The 24819-nt window shown below is 36.3% G+C and overlaps 1 protein-coding gene across 6 annotated transcripts in view; it reads left to right on the top strand.

Annotated features, from left to right (window-relative positions):
* ADK (adenosine kinase) overlaps positions 1-24819 on the top strand; it is a 486725-nt gene that overhangs the window by 58462 nt on the left and 403444 nt on the right. For all 6 annotated transcript variants that reach the window (XM_027129816.1, XM_027129817.1, XM_027129820.1 and 3 more), the window contains one exon: positions 10073-10126. In XM_027129816.1, coding sequence (XP_026985617.1) covers positions 10073-10126 — 54 coding nt within the window. The remainder of the gene's footprint in view (positions 1-10072; positions 10127-24819) is intronic.

Genomic DNA, 24819 nt, shown 5'->3' with positions numbered 1-24819 from the left:
AGGAATATTAAAATAGGAGTATTATAATGTGAGGATTGAATGAGATAATTTATGTATTTGCCATGTGCTAGCTAATATTATTGGCTACTAGACAGCTTGGAATGTCTCACATCTCTGTTACAGACAGTGGAGACAACTTGAGGGGGGTTAATAAGCAGGTGGATGACATGGTCAGATTCACGTTTAGAATGCTGTAAATCACTGTGTCTGCAGTAGGTCAGAGAATTTGAGGAGATAAATTAGAGGAGGCTGTAGTGATAGACGTGTTGAGAGATGGTGACCTAATCATTACAGTTAGGAGAGAATGGTCGGGAGAAAGTTCAATAATACTTCAGTGTTATAAAGGTAAGACTTGATGATTGATTTAATGAAAAGGCCAAAGGAGTCAGGGATGACATGCCAATGTTTAGTTTTGGTAAATGACTAGATGTTGTTATTTATAACTGAGTTAGGGAGTATGGGAGGGGGAGGACATGTTAGAGGGGATGGAGAGATTGAGTTGTTTTGTTCATGCATGAGATGAATGTGTGATATCTAGGTGGGCATATTTAGGAGAGAGTTTGATTTATGTTTCTGGTGGGTAGAGGATTCATGGTGGGAGAGACATGTAATAAACATTATATTTAATTGTAATTTGACATAATGCCATTCAATAAATGTTAGCTATTTTTACCATTATCATCATCATCATTATCACCACCACTGCTGCCACCATTATTAAATAGGTAGTGTTTAAAGCAACCAATAGATAAGCCTTTCTAGAGGAAGGGCATAAAGTAAAAGGAGAAGTGGGGTGGAAGATAGAACATGTAATGGATGGGTAGATGAAGAAGTATGGTAGGAGATGGAGAAGAAATGGTGAGCTTGTAGCAGGAGAACTAAGATAAGGTCTCACAAAGAATAGTGACTTTGTTTGACAGAGTGGTTAATAATATCAGATGTAACAGATTGGTAACATAAAGCCTACAGGAGTCCACTGGACTTGACAATAGGATGTCAGTGGTGACCTCAGCTAAGTAAATCACAGTGGAGTGACATGTAGGGACAGAATCCAGACTAAAATATACTTAGAAATATATAGGAAGTGTGATACAACGTGGGCTAGTTTTGTTCATGTGGCCCAAGAGCCAAGTGGTGACATCTTACAAGTACCAAATTTAAAAAATTTCCTTTAATGAAAATATGTGGCTGGTTGTTATGAATAATTATCAATGATTTTTTTAAAATACAAAGAGTATAGTTCTATGTGTTTAGGTTTAAATCTAGCTTAATTATTATTTCCTCCAGCTTTCTCTAATAGAGTTTTAATCCTCATCTAGTTGTTTTTTTTTTTTTTTGCGGTACGCGGTCCTCTCACTGTTGTGATCTCTCCCGTTGCGGAGCACAGGCTCCAGACGCGCAGGCTCAGCGGCCATGGCTCACGGGCCTAGCCACTCCGCGGCATGTGGGATCTTCCCGGACTGGGGCACGAACCCATGTCCCCCGCATCGGCAGGCGGACTCTCAACCACTGCGCCACCAGGGAAGCCCCCTCATCTAGTTTTTTAATGAGAATTTAAAATATTATTTTCATAAACCTTGTAACTTATTGCTGTTATTTGCATTCAAACCCCATGGTTTACTCTCTTAAAAAAATTAATTAATTAGTTAATTAATTTTTGGCTGCCTTGGGTCTTTGTTGCTGCCCGAGGGCGTTCTTTAGTTGCGGTGAGCGGGGTTTACTCTTCATTGCGCGGGCTTCTCATTGCCGTGGCGTCTCTTGTCGTGGAGCATGGGCTCTAGGTGCACAGGCTTCAGTAATTGTGGCTCGCAGGCTCTAGAGCACAGGCTCAGTAGTTGTGGCACACTGGCCTAGTTGCTCCGCGGCATGTGGGATCTTCCCAGACCAGGGCTTGAACCCACGTCCCCTGCATTGGCAGGCGGATTCTTAACCAGTGTGCCATGAGGGAAGCCCACCATGGTTTACTCTTAATCTGTTTCTTTATAAGCCTCTTAAATTTCAGCTTTAGTGAAAGCTGAATAGTGGATTAACACTTTTGATCTCCTTTTTCTTCCTTTCTGTTTTTTTTTGTATTTTTTTAAATTGAAGTATAGTTGATTTATAATGTGTTAATTACTGTTGTACAGTAAAGTGATTCAGTTATACATATATATACCTTCCTTTTTTAATATTCTTTTCCATTATGGTTTATCGCAGGATATTGAATATAGTTCTCTGTGCTTTCTAATATGTTTTTTTTTTTTTTTTAATTTGCTTTTTTTTTGGCTGCATCGCGCATCTTGCAGGATCTTAGTTCCCTGACCACGGATTGAACCTGGCCCCCGGGCAGTGAAAGCACAGAGTCATAACCACTGGACTGCCAGGGAATTCCCTCTAATATGTTTTTATAAAAAAATATTTATTTATTTTGGCTGCACTGGGTCTTAGTTGCACCATGCGGGATCTTCGTTGCGGCATGTGGGATCTTTAGTTGTGGCATGTGAACTTCTTAGTTGCACCATGCAACCTCTTAGTTGTAGCATGCATGCAGGATCTAGTTCAGGAATCAGACCAGGGCCCCTGCATTGGGAGTGTGGAGTCTTACCCACTGGACCACCAGGGAAGTCCCTCTAATATGTTTGAATCAACTTTTATTTTACAGTTGCAAGAGCCATTTAAACATGTTACGTTGTTTAAAATCTCACTATATCCACACTATCTGTATGATTGATTCTGTCAACTTTATAAAACTTAACAGGAACCATTAGGGTTCTTTGGTTTATATGGTAATATTTGTAGATTTCTAGAATTTTACTCATTTAATTCTCACAGGGCAATCTTAGTTGCAAGTATTTATGGAATATTTTATTATCATCCTGCTATATAGCAAGTCTTAGCTTGACATTACTATCTGTGACATTGGTAGGGCATTTCGTTTATGACTGGGCTGTTCTGGACTTCACAGTCTCTTCAAGGACCTTTCTGAGCCTGAAATTCTAAGTTATGCTAATCTTCAGGGAAAGAACACATCTGAATAAATAGTGTCTGTTTCAGTTTCTTACAAAAGGCCCAAACTTTGTTTTATTACTGTTAGTTGTACACTACTGTTGTTCTGGCGTATCTCAATAGTTATCTATAATGTATTAATACATTTTATTTATGTGTTCTGATACTTAATTATAAACCTAAATAATAATACCATTTTCCCATTGCCCATGGTAGGAATGCCATTATTGGATTTTATTCTTTCTTTGCTTCAAGAGTGTCTTCCTTAAATAGCTCAGACAGGATTGAGGGAAGTATTTCTCCTCCTTCTCCTCTCCCCTCCTCCTGTGTCCCTTCTACCCCTCCTTCTCCCTCCCTTCCCACTTCCCTTCTTCCTACTTACTTGTCACCTGTTGCTGTCAATATTTATATAATAAAGTATTTAAATTAAATTTATTTAAATTTTTTTGTACAAGAAAAGTTTTCATGTAATCTTTGGAGGCTTACAAGTTCATTGGTTGAAAAGTTTAAGTGGAAACTGTATCCGGATGAGTATCATCACCACATTCTAAAGTGTTGTATGTAATTGTTTTTAATATAGTTTTTCTAATTTCAAAATAATATCCTTATTATGTACATTTTAAAAACACAAAGAAAAAAATAAAAATCATATGCAATGATATATAATATTTTGATATATATGTTTCCAATTCTTTTTGGGAGTATATTGCAAGCTTTTTCTTTTTTTTTTAAAAGAAGTATTCATTCATTCATTTATTCATTCATTCTGGCCGCGCTGGGTCTTAGTTGTGGCATGCGGGATTTTTTTTTTTATAAATTTGTTTATTTTATTTACTTATTTTTGGCTGCGTTGGGTCTTCGTTGCTGCTCATGGGCTTTCTCTAGTTTCAGTGAGTGGAGGCTACTCTTCATCGGTGCGCGGGCTTCTCATTGCAGTGGCTTCTCTTGCTGCAGAGCACGGGCTCTAGGCTGCGGGCTTCAGTAGCTGTGGCACGCAGGCTCAGTAGTTGTGACGCACAGGCTTAGTTGCTCTGTGGCATGTGGGATCTTCCCGGACCAGGAATTGAGCCCGTGTCCCCTGCATTGGCAGGTGGATTCTTAACCACTGTGCCACCAGGGAAGTTCCAGGATTTTTTTTTTTTTTCATTTGTGGCATGCGGACTTCTTACTTGCGGCATGCAAACTCTTAGTTGCAGCATGTGTGCAGGATCTAGTTTCCCGACCAGGGATCAAACCTGGGCCCCCTGCCCTGGGAGCACGGAGACTTACCCACTGGACCACTAGGGAAATCCCTCTCCTTTTTTTTAAAAAAAACAATATTGAACCATTTCCCCATGGTTGAACTGTAATTTACTGATGCAGTTGGGTACGTTTTGGATGGTGTAATAGTTTACAGTTTTACTTTTCCATAAATTATGCTCTAGTTGACATCCTTGTATACAACTGTCTGATGTTTCCTTAATGGAAATTTGTAGTTGTGCAGTTGTTTCAAAACAAGTGAAATACTTTAACAACTCCCCCCCCCCAATCTACTTTTGAGCTAATTTAATTATTCATTTGGTAGAGGTGGAGGCATTCCAAGAAAGGGGGGAGGGGTGAGCCTTTATATCTGTTAAATAATGTGCTGGGCCCTTTTCAAGTATTATCTTTTTTTTTGTTTTTTAAAAATTTGTTTATTTTATTTATCTTTGGCTGTGTTGGGTCTTTTTGCCCGGGGACTTTCTCTAGTTGTGGCGAGTGGGGGCTACTCTTCCTTGCGGTGCGTGGGCTTCTCATTGGAGTGGCTTCTCTTGTTGCGGAGCACAGGCTCTAGGGGTGCAGGCTTCAGTAGTTGTGGCACACGGGCTCATTAGTTGTGGCACATGGGCTTAGTTGCTCCACGGCATGTGGGATCTTCCCAGACCAGGGATCGAACCCGTGTCCCCTGCATTGGCAGGCAGATTCTTAACCACTGCACCGCCACCAGGGAAGCCCCCTGAAGTATTATCTTTTTTGATCCACATAGCAACCCTGTCACATAGGTAGTTTTATCCTCTTTAGAGAAATTAAATGGCTTGTCTACTTAATGGCAGAATCAGGACAATGACACAGGTCTTTGACTTTCAATCTAATGTAGTTTCATTGACTCAGAGGCTCTCTTTGTGGAGACTAGAGGCAGGGTAAAGAGGGCCCTTCCCTGTGCTCTCTCTTGCTTCCTCATTTTCTGCTGATTGGTGTGTATTTCTTTTCCTTCTGGTAAATTCAGGTAGGAAAAAGGTTGAGAACTACCACTATACCATTTTGCTGTCTCTGGCTTTTTTAGGGACTATGTTCATGTTTGAATCAAGAAATGGGTATAAAAGCAGAACATCTGTTTAATCATGTTTTTAGGAAACAAAACCCAACTAAAAAATAGTCTGTGCTTTGTATTATTCTGGAAAAGACGTAGTAGAAAGTTGAAGTATAGCGCTCTACTTTCTACTTCCTACTAAGTTGAATTTTCCTTTTGACGTTTATTAATTTAAAACTGAATACTCAGAGAATAAGTTAAATGTAATAGATTCAAAAGGCTGTGTATCTTTTTTTTCTGCCAACAGCAGTTAGGTTGGCAGAACAGCATACATTAAATGAAAATAAGAACTGCATATAATTATAGCCCCACATTTAAACAGACATTTAACAAACAAACATTAACATTAAATGTTTCAGTGAGAAATAGCTCCATTTCATTAGTAAGAATTATGGACCTGATGGTGTATTTACTTTTACATTTATAATTCTGATTTATATCTTGCCTACTTCCGAAATAAATTTGAGGCAGTCCTTTTAGTATATAACTGTGTCCTCAAACCTAGCAGTCTGGCTGATTCTGGGTAGTATATGTATAGGTCAGGTTCTTAAGAAGAAGGGTGCAAGAGTCAAGGAGGAGATAAGCAAGATAAAATTGATAAAAAGCAGCAAAGATGAAGAAATGTAAAGGTTATTGAGATCTGATGGAAAATTCCCTGGTTTGGGGCAGGGGAAAATCAGATCAGAGACAGAAATACTATGGGAAGACTGAACCTTTTGAAGTTTGGGGTTAGAGAACTAATTTGCCTGGAGGATAGTGCAAAATGGATCTTGCAGATTTATTGTTGAGGACCTGAAGATGTACTCTGTGAATCTGGCGAGTAGAATTTCCCTTTGGGTGATTTGATCACAATTAGGCTATCCTAGTCTGCTTCTTGCCTATACTATGGATCTTTTTTACGGGCCACCTTCACTATTGCCTTCAAATTCTTGTCCTCAGACTTTAAAAGGGAAGGTTGTTCATGGGGAAGGAGCAAAGAAGAGATGAAATAGGAGAGGAAGAGAAAGTTGGGCAACAGATAAAAGCTGTCCGTTTTTTGACTCTCTTATGAAGGAGACTTATTACTACCTCTTTTCTTTATTATAATAAACATTATACATTATACTTAACTTTATTGTAATACTTATCACACTATGAGCAGTTACTTTTATTCTGATTTGTCTACTGAATTGTGAGGTCCTTAAGGGCAAGAAATGTTTGTTCTTTCTCTTTTACTAACCAGCTAGAGAAAGAAGGAAAGTAACATTGAGTTCCTATTTTATATGTACCAAGCACTTTGCCAAGACATAGATATCATCAAATCCACGGGTTGAAACTTTTTAGCTTCCATAAAAATTTTTTTTTTTTTTTTTTTTTTTTTGCGGTACGCGGGCCTCTCACTGTTGTGGCCTCTCCCGTTGCGGGACACAGGCTCCAGACGTGCAGGCTCAGCGGCCATGGCTCACGGGCCCAGCCGCTCCGCGGCATGTGGGATCTTCCCAGACCGGGGCATGAACCCATGTCGCCTGCATCGTCAGGCGGACTCTCAACCACTGCGCCACCAGGGAAGCCCCATAAAAATGTTTTGATGAACAAATACTTCCTCACTCATTAAGTTAATATTTATGATTTTTATATTGTAATGTTAAATAAAACTGATAAATCACTCTTAGTGCATGCTAAATACTATTGTGGTTTGATACCTACCATGATTCATTTATAAAAAGACACAAACAGGCTCTTTTTAAACATTTAAAAAATTTATATTCCTTTCTCTGTTTAAATTCGTATCTCTATCACACTTTTCCCCACCAGATTTTATCCTTATGTGGTGTATTTTTATGCATGGATTATGTTTTGCATGTACTATACTATGCATACATTATGAAGGCAATATATTTTTATGCATGAAAGCCTTTCGTGCATATTGATCACCCTATTGTATGTCTCTGCAACATATATATATGTGAAGTCAAGTTTAAAAGAAATTTCCTAGATTTTAAATTGTAATTAGCATATAGTTAGTAAAACAACATAAATGTATTAAAATGTTAAATCATTATTAAACAAGAAAATAAGTTATTGGAAATGCATGTTTGAATGAGATGGGTGAAGCTGATCTTCAATGTTTTTGAAAAACCAATGTTTTTCAATTAATTCAATAATACTCAATGCTGCAGTAAGACAATGGTCAGCATCAATTTTATTTCCCCCTTTTTTCTTCAAGAGGTGTAAATCCTGAGCAATTTGTTTACATAATTAATTGAATGGTAATGCACAGTTTTGTTTCAGTAGTTGTCACCCAGTTATTTGAACTCTTCTGTCATCAAATGATTTATCATCAAAATTATTTTTGTTTATCTGTCAGCTGGTAATTTGATTAAGTCCTTCTTCAGTTTCGTTGAAAGCAAAGACTAGAAACCACCTGACTTGCCAGGATCATTAGAGTCATTAGAGACATGCAGTTCTGGGATGTATACCAAAAAAGGCTTTATTAAGTCTTCTTAATATAATTATATTAGGTAGTAATTATATCTATTAGCGTTTTACTTATAGGCATTGTTCAGGAGCTATTGAGAAAAGCTAAATATTGTTAACTTCAGTATACCTATGTCAAAAGGATATTTTTTTGATAAGATGTTTTTATCAGATGACTTAAAGATGTTTTTTTTTTTTTTTTTGCCTTAAACATGTTTTAACCAAAGCCATTTATTCAGTTTAAAGCCATTGTCTGCCTTGGAACCTTGCTGGCAAAACTGTTCTTTCATTGTCAAAACAATCAGATTGACTTTCATGATCTAAGAAGTCTGACTTTATTTTTCAGTTCAAATAAATGATTTGATTTGTGTTCCTGTGACAGCCATGTTTGATATTTAATCCTTGGTAGATAAATGGAAGGCAAGGAGACTTGTTTTAAAAGTGTGTTGCTTGGGACTTCCCTGGTGGCGCAGTGGTTGAGAGTCCCCCTGCCGATGCAGGGGACGCGGGTTCGTGCCCCGGTCCGGGAAGATCCCACATGCTTCAGAGCAGCTGGGCCCGTGAGCCATGGCCACTGAGCCTGTGCGTCCGGAGCCTGTGCTCCGCAACGGGAGAGGCCACAACAGTGAGAGGCCCAAGTACCGCAAAAAAAAAAAAAAAAGTGTGTTGCTTGGAAGAACTGTCTTTCTTGTTCTTTTTAGAAACTCTCTGAGCTTTGCTTCACAGAACTCTCCCTGAAAGGTAATGTAATCTTTGATGATGAACATAGGCTAGAAATGATGAACTTTTAAAATGAAAATTGTAACCAACTTCTGCCCCATTCTATAATATATCTGAAAATAGAACATCCTATCACAATTACTCATTTTTAATTTCTATCTTCATTCTTTACAGTAATTATAGAACAGGAAGCCCTGTAGTCAGTTTGTAGTAATTTAAGTTAAAGAAGGCTTTGCAGACAAAATATTATGAATCATTCCTTGTTTAATACTTCAGAGATTTTTATATCTAGGCAATGCAGTTTGGTTTCATTCAGGACGGACAAGAGGTATGCCATTCTTTTTATAAAGTGAGTAAAAACTTGTGGAAGGGGAGTCAAGTGAGGAGAATTTGGATGACCTCTCCGTTTAGACCTCTGATCCATTGTCAGGCAGATTAGTTTTAGGAAATGAAAGAATACAAGTGGAAATTGAAGACCTGTCCATTGTTGTTTATCTATTTCAGTGTACTCCTCAGAGAGTCTGTTTACCTTCAGTAGTATAAATATATGATATTGGGAGATCCCTGTTCTAATATTTATGGTAGCCTCTATTTTATAGCCAGGGAAACTTAGACTTAAAGAGGTGAAAGAATTGGCTGTGGTCATTAAGCTAGTAAATGGTTTAGTCAAGAACTCCAAAACTTACTTTTCCTCATATGTCTCACTACCTAGTACATAGTTTGGTACACATAGATGTTTGCTATGTATTTAATAAAAGAATAACTTCATATTGTTTTGTGAACTATTAAATACTTAACATTTTAGTAGTCTCTTGAATTTTGAACTGCTGCGTGAAAGTAACAGATGATTCACTGCAGAAGAATATTGAAGATAACTCACATTTTTTTTTTTTTTTTTTTTGCATTACGCGGGCCTCTCACTGTTGTGGCCTCTCCCGTTGCGGAGCACAGGCTCCGGACGCGCAGGCTCAGCAGCCATGGCTCACGGGCCCAGCCGCTCCGCGGCATGTGGGATCTTCCCGGACCGGGGCACGAACCTGTGTCCCCTGCATCGGCAGGCAGACTCTCAACCACTGTGCCACCAGGGAAGCCCGATAACTCATATTTTTAAAGCATGATCAAGTTCATCTCCCTTTAGTTCTTGAGGTGGTGTCTGTGGAAGTGACTAATAGACCATCAAAGAACTTAGGCACTTTGGGGGACTTCCCTGGTGGTGCAGTGGGTATCCATGTTCCCAATGCAGGGGGCCTGGGTTCGATCCTTAGTCAGGGAACTAGATCCCACATGCATGCCGCAACTAAGAAGTCTGCATGCTGCAACTAAAAGATACTGCATGCTGCAATGAAGGTCCCACGTGCCTCAACTAAGACCCGGTGCATCCTAAATAAATAAATAAATAGTAAAAAAAAAAAGAACTTAGGCAGTTTTAAATGTTTTATCAATTAAGATAGAGACCTGTTAACAGTGTAGTAGTGTTTATTTGATAGGGGTCAACTGGCTGTATGTTGATATCACAGTCAGATGTCCATGAGGCAAACGTATGTTTATATGACCAGTATATTTTTGTTTCTGTGTTAACAGGTATTCTCTTAAACTGAATGACCAAATCTTGGCTGAAGAGAAACACAAGGAACTGTAAGTGCATTAAACCCTAGGTTGTACATAATTTACTCTGTCTATGGAGTAGATACATGTAAACAATCTGATTTTTAAAACTCTGTGTGGTATAAAATATAAAGATGTAATCAATATTATGACCTTAATCCTAGTAGGATTAGGATAATTTATACTACATAAGGTTAACACGGGAAATAATTGTTCCTATGCACACATTAGAATATGGAGTATTGTATCCCATCCTCTAGACTAAGGGCATATTCGGAAATAGGTCGTTTCATCTTCTTTCCCCAGATAAAATGTTAAATTGTCATTGTTAATTTTGGCTCTTGCTCAGTTGACTTCCACCCTTTGCTTAAGGTGGAGAAATATGATTTTGTTCGTTGTCTTATGAAAAAGTAAATGCCTAACTCTGTTTAGCACAAGGTAAAACACTTTAAATATAAATAAAATTTTGTTCCTTTAAAAAATTTTAATGTTTGTAGGATCCTATCTTTCGGGTAGGTTAGCTGTATACATGATTCTGGGATATCTCTGTTGCTATTTTTCTGCCCTGTGGTAGTATCTAAAAAGATTACCACCTCACAGGAACTGTGAGGTTTTTAGTTAAAAATTACAGACTTGGGAGTTTTAAAAATTCATCTCAGGGACTTCCCTGGCGGTCCATTGGTTAAGACTTCGCCTTCCAACGCAGGGGGTGTGGGTTCGATCCTTGGTCAGGGAGCTAAGATCCCACTTGCCTCAGGGCTAAAAAACGAAAACATAAAAAACAAAAGCAGTATTGTAACAAATTCATTAAGGACTTAAAAAATAATGGTCCACGTCAAAAAAAAAATCTTAAAAAAAAAATTTCATCTCTTTTCAATATCATAGGTTTGTCCAAAGAGGGAAGCTAAAATAAAGTATATGCTTCTGTTTTCTAGTAGGCTACTTTTTTTCTCCATTGTGCAGTAAGAAAGTTCTGATAATTGTAATTATTATTGAAACACCTAATGTCAAATAATAATGTAGAATTAAGTTTGAGGAATTTGAGGCTAACTACGTCTACAGGTTGGACCTCACTTATTATTATTATTTTTTAATTGAAGTATAGTTGATTTACAGTGTTGTACGGACTGTGCTTATTATTGATGATAGTCAACGTTCTATCTATCCTTTTTATAAATACATGGGTGAATTTTACAAACTTCCTTGGGAGTTTGCTTAATGTTTGACACTCTCTTATGTTAAAAATATTTTAATATCTAACTCAAGTCCCTCATGGTTTAGTTTAAATGTAATCTTCATTTGTACTCAAGTTATGGAGAATAACTTTTTCTGTAGATTGAGTGCTTCAAGACTATTATTTTCTTCTCAAGGTTAAGTAATGATTTTTCTGAGTACTTTTTAAGGTTCTATTTACAAACACTGTCCTGAATCTTTCCAAATTATTTTCTTTCTTCTGTCTTATAGAAGAGATTATAGTAAATGTTAATCGTAAAATAGTAGGCTCAATGTGTAAGAAAAGGATTTAAGAGTTCCTAGAGTTGATATATCCCATTGTTATGCTAGCCTTTCATCAGTATTTTTATATTTGTTATGTCTTCATTTGATTATAATCTCCATCGTCGGTTCTCAAATTTATTGTTAAGGAATTTTATATAATTTCTTTCTTTACTGCCTAGTCAGTGAGGGTAGGTGATTATAACTGTACCATTGGTTGGTTGCTTACTTATAGGTTTGGTAACAGAACTTTTTTGTTTTGGGAATTAGGTAGTCAACCTAGAGGTTCCTTTGGCCCTCGGAGACTATGACCAATATTAAAAATACCAGAAAACTGCAATAGTGTGAATATTTTCATATTATTTAATATGTAACCCATATGAATGTGTTAATTCATTTATAGTTTCTTTAGCTGTCTGTGATATAGTTCACTCTCATGGATAGACTGATTTTTTTCTTAGATTTTATTATGAAAAATTTTAAATGTATAGTATATAATTACCCATATATTCGCCACCTAGATTTTATCATTAACATTTTACTCTCTTTTTCACCTTATCCATTCTTTTGTCTATTCATTACTTCATCTGCTTTTTGAGTGCATTTCAAAAGTAAATTGCAGACATCAGTATGTTTCCCCATAAATACTTCAACATGCATACCATCACCTAGAATTCAGTAGTTTAGAATTTTTTGCCTTTACCTGTAAATATTTTCATACAGTGAAATGCACAAATCTTAAGTGTACATTTGCTGAGTTTTGAAAAGTGCATAAATGTTCATAACCCAGTTCTCTATCAAGAAATTCCCTTATGCCTCTTTGTAGTCACTCTCTGCTCCTACCCTCCGAGAGGTAACCCTTATTATGTTTTTTTTTCTACTATAGATTAAGTTTTTCCTGTTCTGGAATTTCTTATTAATGGAATCATATGTACGTTACGTTTTATATAATACTTATTTCACTCAGTATAATATTTTTTAGATTCTTTCATGTATTAGTTAATTTTTTTTATTGCTGATTAACATTCCATGATTTATCTGTTTTCTTATTGGTGGACGTCTAGGCTGTTTCCTTTCATCTGGATACTATGAATAAAGTTGCTGTTAATATTTTTGTATAAGTCTTTGTGAACATGTTTTTATTTCTCATGGATAATTACTCAGGAATAGATTTGCTGCTGAGTCACTAGGGTAATAGTATATTTGGTTCTATGAGGAACTACTAGATTTTCTTTTAAAGTGGTACCGTTTTACATTCCTACCAGCAATATATGAGAGTTCTAGTTGCTCTACATCCTCATCAACATTTGGTATTTGTTGGTCTTGCTAATTTTAGCTATTCTGGTGGATATGTAGTGGTATCTCAGACTGGTTTAATTTGCATTTCCATGATGACTAATGATATTGAGTACTTTTTCATTAGCTTATTGGCCATGTATATTTTCTTTGGTGAAGAGTCTGTTCACATCTTTTGCTGATGAAAAAAATTAGATTGTTTTCTCCTTTTATTGATGACTTGTTGGAATTCTTTATATATTCTGGATACCAGTCAATGTCAGATGTATGTTTTACAATTTTTTCCTCCAATCCCAGGCTTACCATTTTTTCTTAATAGTGCCTTTTGATAAGCAAGTTTTAAATTTTTAGTCTAATTTATCACTTTTTACCTTTATGATTATTACTTTGTTCATCTAAAAAACCTTTGCCCTCAATTTATGAAGATACTCTTATTTATATTTTTCTTTAAAGACTGTATGATTTGAGCTGTTTTGTTTAGGTCTATGATCTATTATGCATTAATATTTGTATATGATGTGAGGTAGATTCCAATGTTCATTCTCCTTTATCTATATGGATATCTAGTTATTTCAGCACTATTTGCTGAATAGGCTTTATTTGTCCACTGAATTGTTTTGTTGCCTTTGTTGAAAATAAAATAACTGTCGAAATATGGGTTTATCCTGTTCCCTTGATTTACTTGTCACTCTTTATGCTAGTCACACAGTATAGTAAGTATTGAAGTCAGGTGCTGTAAGTCCTCCCACTTTGTTCTTCATTTACAAGATTGCTTTGGATGTACTAGATCCTTTACATTGCCATATATTTTAGAATCAGTGTATCAGTTTCCTCAGAAAAACCTTTTGGGATTATCATGGGGATGTTGAATCTATTTGAGAGAGAATTGACATCTTAACCGTATTTAGTCTGTCTTTTAATTTCTCTCAGCAGTGCTTTGTAGTTCTCAGTGAAGAAGTTTTGCTTGTCTTTAGGCCACATGAATTTTAATACCAGCCTTGCTTTATGACTATGAATTTCGAAGCAAAAGATTGAGGGTTTCAAATTATATTTTCACCTAGAATGTGTTAAATTTGGATAGATGATTTTTTTTTTCTCACAGTGCCTGATATGTCTTCTGGATATTCCGTAGCAGACCTTTGGTAGGGCAGTCCTGTCTCGTTAACAGTATCTGGTATAAAACATACTAGCTGAGTGTAAATAATATGTACTTTTCCAGAATTTTCTTTCTTTTAGGTTAAGCCACTTGGAATATCTTCTGGATTTGATTGTTATATACTTTTTCTTGTCATTGTCCTTGCAGATTTTATTCCTCTTTGAATATATTACATAGTAATTATTTTATAAGTTAGCATTTATCACTAAAAGTATATTGGAGTTATTATTTTTCTACCATAACTACATATTTAGCTGTGTAGGAAAATTAGTGATGTCCCTAATCTTTGCCAGCTATGGTTAAAAATGAATATCATTAGGCCATACCACAGACTGGAAAAGAGAGATAGGTATTTAGCTCAAATCTGTCATAATTCTTAGAGAAACTCTTCAAGGCGTGTAGTGTGATGATAGATTAATAGCTCAAATTTTTAATCTAATGGAAGTGCTCTGGAAAAAAAATTGTATGGCGTTATGACAGGAAAAATACATTTTATTGATTGAAGCAGATTTTCAGGTTAGACCTTTTCTTTTGTCACTATTTAGCACTAAAAAAATCACATCTTTTCTAGGTTACTCTTTGCTTTACTTACTTTATTTCAATTAAAAAAAGATGTTGGAAAGGAGTCTAAATCTTATTAGGAGCCAAATGACCTATGTGCATACTTAATATATACACATTTTATAGAAAACACAAAATTTTCAATTCTCTTAAAAAGCAAGTGCCACACTATTGGATTAATCTTAAATGAGCTATTCTCTTTTTCTAGTGCAATTAACTAAATTAACTCTGTGGAATAGTATGCAGTTATTTATTTTAATTTTATTTAACATCTTTATTGGAGTATATTTGCTTTACAATGGTGTGTTAGTTTCTGCTTTATAACAAAGTGAAACAGCTATACATATACATATATCCCCATATTTCTTCCCTCTTGCATCTCCCTCCCTCCTACCCTCCCTATCCCACCTTTCTAGGTGGTCACAAAGCACCGAGCTGATCTCCCTGTGCTATGCGGCTGCTTCCCACTAGCTATCGATTTTACATTTGGTAATGTATATATGTCCATGCCACTCTCTCACTGTGTCCCAGCTTACCCTTCCCCCTCCCCATGTCCTCAAGTCCATTCTCTAGTAGGTCTGCGTCTTTATTCCCGTAGTGCCCCTAGATTCTTCATAACCTTTTTTTTTTTAGATTCCATATATATGTGTTAGCATACGGTATTTGTTTTTCTATGCAGTTATTAAAATGTTTTTAGGAAAATATTTAATATCGTGATGATTTAAGTAGGTGAAAAAGATTGCTTGTAGATATCATAAAAGAGAATTGTAGTAGAATAGTAGATCTGTGGGTGATTGATAATGGGTGAATTTTAATTTTTTTCTTTGTACTTTTATGTGTTTTATTTATTTATTTATTTATTTATTTATTTATTTATTTATGGCTGCATTGGGTCTTCATTACTGCACACGGGCTTTTTTCTAGTTGCGGCCAGTGGGGGCTACTCTTCGTTGTGGTGTGTGGGCTTCTCACTGCGGTGGCTTCTCTTGTTGTGGAGCATGGGCTCTAGGTGCATGGGCTTCAGTAGTTGTGGCATGTGGGCTCAGTAGTTGTGGCACATGGGTTTAGTTGCTCGGCGGCATGTGGGGTCTTCCCCGACCAGGGCTCGAACCCGTGTCCCCTGCATTGGCAGGCGGATTCTTAACTACTGCGCCACCAGGGAAGCCCTATGCTGTTCTAGATATGAAGTATATTTTCCCTTTTGTTACTGAATGAATTCTCCTTATTGACTATTTTTTTATGTCAAAATTGAATTATTTTGTTAGAATTACCCCTTGAATTTAAAAGTTTTATCTTGGAATATGTATATATAAGTTTTTATTGGTTTAGGATTATGATGAAATGGAAGAAAATAAATGAATTATGTAAGAGGTATGAAGCAGGAGTATTGGAAAGGACACTCTTAGACCTTAATCTTTGGTTCAGTGTAAAAATATTATAATTTCTTAGAGAACAATGCCAATTTCTAAACCAGCAGGGGAGATTTTTAAGTATTTAAGTGGCATGTTTCAGAACATGTTCAGAGCCCTTAGAGACAATCAGTAACATCTGATATGCTCTTAAATTCATTATTATTGATGGTGTGGCTTAGTAATTCTTTGAAAATATCAAGATTGTCTTGTAAGAGTAGTGTTAGAACTGATTGCCTATAAAGCTGATAGATTTTGTTCATGGCAAATGCCAAAGAGAACAAAAACGCCTGGGAAGTGAAAAGTTAAAATTGAAATAAAGAACATCTAGGACCAGCAACAAGGTTAAGTGGTTAATATGATTTCAATATTCATAAAAGCTGCAGTATTTTAAATACCATGAACATTTTTATGATCCCTTTCTCAGGGCCCACTTTCTTTTACATATTTTAAATTATAGAATTTAAGATTCTAGAAATGAACCCTAGAACTAATTATTCATATTTTATGATGAATGGGTGAGATCCACATGATAAAGTGACTTACTATAGGTTACACTGCTCTTTAATGACAGCGCTGGACCAGAATTCAAGTCTTGTGATGCCCATTTAAATGCTTTTTGTATCACACCAAGCAGCTCCCTAAAAATACAATAATTTTTTTAAATAAAAAGGATCGATATTCAGTGCAAGTCCCAGTACTAACTGATTATAATGAACCCAATGGCTATATCAAGGCTCTCAATGGCTGATTAATTTTACAGTATTATATTATGCTTTAGAAACCACCTCAGACTCATTCAGTGAGTTGAGGAGAGTCAGGTATACTATGTATACCTGAATTCCAAATGCAAGGCACTTCTCATTCTTCCAAGGAGATGGTATAATACAAAGCTTTTTGGCCAAGTTGACTCTAAAAGCTTTTAGAGAAGTTTCACAACCACATATTATGTGAAATAATTTTAAAATTCTTTTTTCTTTTTTACTTCTCATTTGTTTGAACATTCAGAATTTTCATAATCTTTGTTACCAGTAGAAGAATCTTTTTCTCTAGAACACAGCAATCTTCTTTGATCGAAGTTGTTTGATTCCACGTATGATCCTTTCATTGGACATTTTATCCTAAGATACAGATGCCTCTTACATGGGAAACATTTTTGTTCTTCTTGTTGTTTGTGAAATATTTTTGTAATTGAGTTTTTAATATATAGTCATGATCTTTGTACAGTAGCTGTTTACTGTATTGCTTTTTAAATTGATCTTTAAAAAGCTCTACAATAACATTCACCATTTGTGCTTATGAAGCTGTGCCTCCAGGAATAAGTACTAAATGTGTGTTCAAATTCTTTGCTCTTTGTTTTTTTATACTAATATCATCAGGTGACTTCTGTAAGAATCCCAAACTAGCATTGATTGAATTCATTCCAGGCAAATATTAATGGTTCTAAACTAATCTGTGAGCAGAGTTCACCCTTTTGGTGAACTTTTGACTGTGCTCTCACTTTAGAATTCTAGGATTTCATAGTTTCTTGTTATCTGTTGTTATAACTGGATTATGAAACTTTCGAAAGGTTTGCTTAAATATTGTTTAAAAGAAAATTATTAACTCTGACATAAAGAAGTACTCATTACAAGAAATAATTTTAGTATTAAACTTTGTCATATATTCATGCATATATGATAGATGAATGAAAAATGTATGTTATTAGTGGTAAAACCTTAAAAGCCTCAAAGGATTAATCCTAAATTGCCACCTTCTGTTTTTGAAGAAATGTATGGTGCTCTGGATTCAGCACTAGAAGAAACTGAGTTTATGTATGTTTTGCCACAGATTGTATCCTTGGTATATCAGGTAAGATTCAATTCTGCTATGAGTAATGAGAAATAAGAAACCTATTATAGGGATTAAACCTTACTTATTGCAAGAAAAACTAGGGAAGTAGAGGTCCAGAAAGGATTAGAGAAAAGTCACTAACCAGTCCTGGTGTGTGGATTAATGAATTGGAGCTTTCAAGAAGCAGCTAGGAATGTATAGCTGCTGGAGTAAACTGTGAGGAGAGTTGGTGGATTGTTGGCTTTTTGAAGCTACCACTTCTGTGAGTTTTCAGTGGAGCATTTGGTGATGGGCTTAGGCCTGGTTGGAAAGGTGAGCTGGAGGTAGAGTGGGGATACATAAGGATAAATTGGAATTCCTCCCATACCTTTCTGTCTTCACTACCTCTAGCCAGTAACTACCCTTGGTGTGAAAGGGCCGCTGCTTCACTTGTACCTCCCAAATTGTACACAAATTTCTCTTGTGGCTAATCCCAACCTAAAACCACATAGGGAAGGAAATTCTGGGGATTGTAGTTTTTAGTTGACACAGTATAAAACTACCATACTTGAGTTAATCACTTAATCTCTTGAATACAACATCGTCATTTGTAAAACAGTGATAATTTCATTTTATCTTGTTAGGTTTAATGAGGATTAGATGAAATTATATATGTGAGAAAGTTTTGATCTACAAGGAATCATAAAGGTTAGTTGTGATGTAGGTTGTTTTGAGTATGATGATGCTTATAAAAACACTGTTTAACTGGCTTCGGCTCTTAGAGAAGCTTAGCTGTCTGTCGCATATCACTGTGGGTTTAGATTAGTGCTTTGCTCTTTCATTATTATCCATTAAGCAAATAGTTTCTTTAATTAGCTACTTCTCTTTTAGTCTATTCCGTAATCCCTCTGAATATAGTTTTTGAGTTTCAGGCATAAAATTGTTCAGAAAAAAATGGTGGTGGTCTTTTTTGCTTTCTACTTCTTTGATTTTTTTTAGTGGGGAAGGGTAAGGTGGTTCCTGAAACTTCATCCAGACCTTTTCAGTCCAAGTGTAGTTCATTGATCTTTTGCTACAAATAATTTACTTGACAGTATTTTACTATGTGGTATCAATAGGGTGAATTTATTCAGGTCAACATGGGTTGAATAGAGTAGAAATTGCTGTGTTGAATTCTTTTTTCTTCTTGGTCTACAACAGACAAGAATATTTTGAGAGTGCAGCTATGACAGATATCTACCTGAAAAACAATGTAAGGGTTATGCCAACATGGTCTATATTCCCTTAAGGATTGAGTCAGACTATTTGGGAATGATATGAATTTAGGAGTTTTGGGGAACTTTAGTATCTGTTAGCAGCTAATCTAGTTCTTGAAAACTACTAACTATATATAATTAGTATTTTCTCTACTAACTATAATTAATGTTTTCTTTTTGGAAAGTATTGAAAAATTGAATAACACTTAAGAGCAAGGAAAGAGGACATTACTTTAAGTACTTTTATGCTCTAATTTAATCCTCACAGCAACCCTATGAGGTAGGTATTATAATCATTCCCATTTTACAGGAAACTAAGGCTTGGAGAGACTCTATTACTTTTCTTATAGTAGGAAAGGTAGGTTCCAATTTGATTTCAGATCTTTTTTATTGCTTTTTACTTTGCTTAAGTTCAGTGACTTAGGAAAAAGAATATTCTAAAAAATTCTTTAGAAGAATGATATTATTTAAAACACATTTACTTCACAAACTATTTATGGTGGATGTTATATTTCATTAGTTTTAATATGATTTACTAGAAAAATACCATAGTTTGTAGGTAATACTGTGGTTTTTTGGGGTTGGCTGATGGCTAAGGTGTAAAACCTTAGAGGGTAATCTGAGCTTATGTTGATGACTAGAAATCCAATGTTTCCAACCAAATAGGTCTTCTTCTTGAAGTTCTGTGTATTATAAATTTATTCCTTGTGATGCTAGCTCCCTCTGTAGAACTTCATTAAGATTGCAACTTGGCTTTTTCAATCATTTTGCAAAGTGATTGAAGCATTATCTAGAATAGATTTAAAATTTTTCTTATAAAATTTTACTTTATATTCTAATCACTTCCAAGTGTTTTTTCTTGTGAAGATGTTACCTTTATAAAAATGTCTTACTTTATATATACTAAATTTTAGTAGCATATACAAAGGGAAACCATCTTCCCCAAATATTCCTACTACTTTAATGTCTTTTTGTTTGTGAAGGCCAGAGACACTTGTGATTTCTACATCTGTAGGGTCTGTGTTGGGTAAGACCAGAGGAGGTAGAAAAAATCCAATGGAAGATTTGAAAAAAAACTTTTTTGGAAGTGTAACTGGTTGCCATATATCATATTTGAAATGATCTTTTTTAAAGAGTTTTTTCATTGTTAAATTGGATGAGAAAATGGTCATTAAGGGAATTTTTTGGGGGGAGAGGGTCTTGCAGAAAGGAGACAAACAAAATTTCTGCGTGCTAGAAAGATTCATTTATTTTCAAATTGAATTCAACAAAGAAAATCAAAGAAATGCTGGATTTCAATCCTCAGCATTTCTTTTTTTTTTTGGCCTTAGGTTGTTATGGTTCTAAGATTCTCTGCTTATGGCCATTTTACATGCAGAATTTTTGGTGGTAAAAATTGTGTTTTATCAGCTTAAAGTGAATCCATTTCCCATATACAAAGTATTCATAGGGTATTACTTAATGCTTAATTTATGCCTGAATATTTTTGTTACTGAACTCAGGTTCAGCTACTTGCCACTCAAAAGCCAATAATTCGAGAGGCAGGTGTCAGTAGAAAGGGAAATTGCTTTAATCAGAGGAGAAGGTGGACTCGTGTCCTGAGACCAACTCCAAAGATTCTGCTCAGCCATGACAGTTTTTAAGGGGAAAAGTGGGGGAAGAATCTCTGAATCATCAAGGCAGGAGGTTGGGTTCTGCATCATTCTCCATTGTGGGCAGGCTGGCTGACTCTTCAGATGTTATCTTACCCGAGTGATCTGCCTGCAGGATTGCTAATGGGGTCTGTTGGAGGTAGAGAGCTAGTCATTCTTTAACTACTAAATACTTCATTCTTACTTCTTTTAATCTTGGAAAAGAATCAACAGGTTAGGCAAGGCATGGTGTGCATTCAGGAGAGCATAAGTCAGGAGTTAGTTTAAATTGCCTAGTGATCTCATTCTTTTTTTTTTTTTTTTGGCGGTATGCAGGCCTCTCACTGTTGTGGCCTTTGTCGTTGCGGAGCACAGGTTCCGGACGCACAGGCTCAGGGGCCATGGCTCATGGGCCCAGCCGCTCCGCAACATGTGGGATCCTCCCAGACCGGGGCATGAACCCGTGTCCCCTGCATCGGCAGGCGGACTCTCAACCACTGCGCCACCAGGGAAGCCCTATTTATTTATTTTTAATTTATTTTTGGCTGTGTTGGGTCTTTGTTGCTGTGTTCAGGCTTTCTCTAGTTGTGGCGAGCTGGGGCTACTCTTCCTTGTGGCGTGTGGGCTTCTCACCGTGGTGGCTTCTCTTGTTGCAGAGCATGGACTCTAGGCACGTGGGTTTCAGTAGTTGCAGTACATGGGCTCAGTAGTTGTGGTGCGTGGGCCCTAGGGCACGCGGGCTTCAGTAGTTGTGGTGTGTGGACTCAGTAGTTGTGGCGCATGGGCTTAGTTGCTCCATGGCATGTGGGATCTTCCTGGACCAGGGATCAAACCTGTGTTCCCTTCATTGGCAGACGGATTCTTAACCACTGCGCCACCAGGGAATTCCCCCGTCCCTCAATACATGTTTAATGAATAAATAACATGCTTTAAATGTCTCCAACTCGGACTTCCCTGGTGGTTCAGTGGTGAAGGGTCTGCCTTGCAGTGTGGGGGACACGGGTTTGATCCCTGGTCAGGGAGCTAGGATCCCACATGCCGCGGGGCAACTCAGCCCGCGCACCACAACGATGGAGCTCCTGCACCTCAGCTAGAGAGCCCACGTGCTGCAAACTGCAGAGCCCATGAGCTCTGGAACCCACACATTACAACTACAGAGCCCACGCGCCCTGGAGCCTGCCCGCCACAACTAGAGAAGAGAAAACCCACAAGCTACAACTAGAGAGAAGTCCACATGCTGCAATGAAAGATCCCGCGTGCGTCAACAAAGATCCCGCATGCTGCAACTAAGACCTGACACAGCCAAAAATAAATAAAATAAACAAATAAATCTTAAAAAAAAGTCTCCAACTCTATGTATTCTTCTTTTCATAATTCTTGCCCAGAATGTTACAGTAGCACCTTATATAACCACCCTGCCTCTATTCTCACCTGTTCTCTTTACTTCACATTCACATTCTTTACTTCACATGGTTGCACTTTTGTTTCTGTCCTATTCATTGTCCACCTTTCTAAGACACTAGTTTGTCCCATCACTTGACCATGTTGTTAAAACACATTAATAGTTCTCCATTGCCTACTGGATGAATTTCAAGTTATTATGCATGACTTGGAAGCAGTTGATGATCTGAAACTGGCTTTCCCCCATTATCGCTATCCCTAGCCAACAGCTTTCTTCCTTAAGCTCCCTTAAGATCTGATTGCTTGTTTTTGTATCTGGGTCTTTGAATGTACAGTTCTACCCTTTCTCAATCTTATCTGCCTGATAACTTCAAAATTCAACTGCTTCTGCCAAAAAGCTCCCTCTTCACCCCTAATAAATTTGCTTTTGTTATTGTACTAAAACTTGTCTGTTGTCCATATTAGACTGAATTTGAGACCTGTGACTATTTCATATCCAGTTCTGCTTGTGTGTCATACAGAGGTCTGCTTATTAAATGCTGTAGAATCAAATTAAATGCCTGTGGGTTAAGGAATAAGTATTAGTTGAATTGGAAGTTAATTTTTTTTTTTTTTTGGCTGCATGATGTACAGCCTGTGAGATCTGAGTTCCCTGACTAAGGATGGAACCCATGCCCCCTGCAGTGGGAGCTCAGAGTCTTAACCCCTGGACCGCCAAGGAAGTCCCGGAAGTTAAAGTTTAAGAAAATGATGCTTTAGGAATTTTAGGAAAATGGTATTAGTTTTTAAAGCATGATGTCCAAAATGATGGTACTTTTAATTTTTATTTATAGAAGGATTTTTAGACAACATAAAATGATTCTGATTTCTTTGTATTGAATGTTCTAGGAAAATATAAAAAAAAAATTGGTCCATAATTTAATCCTTTTAAAAATAGAGTTAATTATCAGAACATTTCTAGAGCATAATTTTATTCCCATGCTGACTTCATCGTTCCACCTTATTTGTTGTCAAATAAGGATGAGAAAGAAAGTGGGGAAGGGGGAAGGTGGAAAGGAAGAGATAGGGAAATGGAAAGGAAGAGAGGAGGAGGGATGGGTGTGTGGAGGTGTGTGTGTGTGTGTGTGTGTGTGTGTGTGTGTGAGAGAGAGAGAGAGAGAGAGAGAGGGAGAGAGAGGGAGAGAGAGAGAGAGAGAAGTTTATTTTGCCATTCATTGTGCAGACTTTTATTTAATCTGTTTCCTTTTCAATATGAATGCATATCCCTTTCTGCAGAAATTGAGTCATTTGGTGATTCTGCAAATAAATTGACTTGCTTCTTATTTCTTCTTTCCCTTCTTCCTCCTCAGTCTTTGGTTTTAGCTTTTGTCTGGTATGCTGGTTCAGCCATCAATATTTGTTACTCTAAAGACTTCATCATCTTATGGACATTTTTCACCAAAAATGTTGTTTTTGTAAGCTTCTTGTCATTTTAGTGCAAGGAGCAGAGATGAGCTTTGCTTTAAGTCTTTTGTGTTGAAGTAAAATAATGGTCAGTGTATTTTTAATATGAAAGCTGTATAAATTGAAATGTTCAATTCCTTTACATTAGGAAACAGCAGCATAATTAAAAGGGAGATGAATTGCTCCATCTGCAAGGTGCTCAGGAAGTGGAGAGAAAGATAGCTACATTGTAAGCTCCAGGAGAGAATGGGTTTACCTCTTTGTGTATTTGTCTTTCCTTTCCATTGTATACATAGTGCCTAACTTTGTGTAATGTAGTATGTGGTTCACCAATAGTTATTGAAAAAATATAATATGTAATTAAAAAAATCATTTTAGATAGAAAGTACATCAAGAAATATGCTACCCTCTTTTGGGCTTTTTAGTATTTTGATCATGCTCTCATTCTCCATTTCACCTTTAAAAGCCTGTAGTTAGTGTCCTGATTTTTGCCTTTAGTTTGTTTATATTCCTTTTCATAGTTGTTACTGTTAGCTCATAAAATTATGACCTAATTTATGTTTTCACCATTATCCAGCACAGTTAGTATTCAGAAAGATTTTATTGTTAATCAACCTTGAGATCAGCCTTAACTAATTTCAGTTGATTTGGACACACCTATTTTTTTAAAAAATCAGCCCTGATGTAAACACAAACAACAGAGAACACTGTCTTTCCTGAAGATTATGTTCACATTTCATCCTCTTCATTGAGTAGTGTAGATGTATTATTTCAAAAATAAAAATTATTTTTTGTATTAAAAATTGACATTTCTTTTCTTTTTTTTAAACTAAGACCACAAGGTTCTGAGGAGATTTTATCCCGAATGACCTTAGAATAATGGTTAACTTCTTAGTAATTAAAAAACAAAATAATGCTGCAACCTTGATTCAGTTTTCAAGTATACTTTTGCCTGCTAGTCAAGCCATTTTTTATTATTCATTTGTAGTACTTTAAATGAGTCCCTATTGTTGTGCAGGTTTTCCAAAATAGTATTAATAATGTAAATGCAGAAATTTATTTTAAAACTAAGGTGATACCCACCAGATGGTGCTATTTCGCCTGTTTTGTCTGTGAAAAAAAAAAAAGATGAATATAGAACTTTTTAAAAGTGTATGGAATATCTCCTAATATTTTGGGGGACATAGTATTTTGGGGATAGAGGAGTTCAATGGAGAGAAGTATTCAAGTATTATAAACTTACAGAATATAGAATAAATTTACA

The sequence above is a fragment of the Aethalodelphis obliquidens genome, unplaced genomic scaffold (genome assembly GCF_003676395.1).
Source record: "Aethalodelphis obliquidens isolate GAN/ISIS:26980383/991018 unplaced genomic scaffold, ASM367639v1 scaffold37, whole genome shotgun sequence".
In the NCBI taxonomy this organism is placed as follows: Eukaryota; Metazoa; Chordata; class Mammalia; order Artiodactyla; family Delphinidae; genus Aethalodelphis; species Aethalodelphis obliquidens.
Note: the sequence above shows the minus strand (reverse complement) of the source record. Positions and strands in the feature narration are given on the sequence as shown.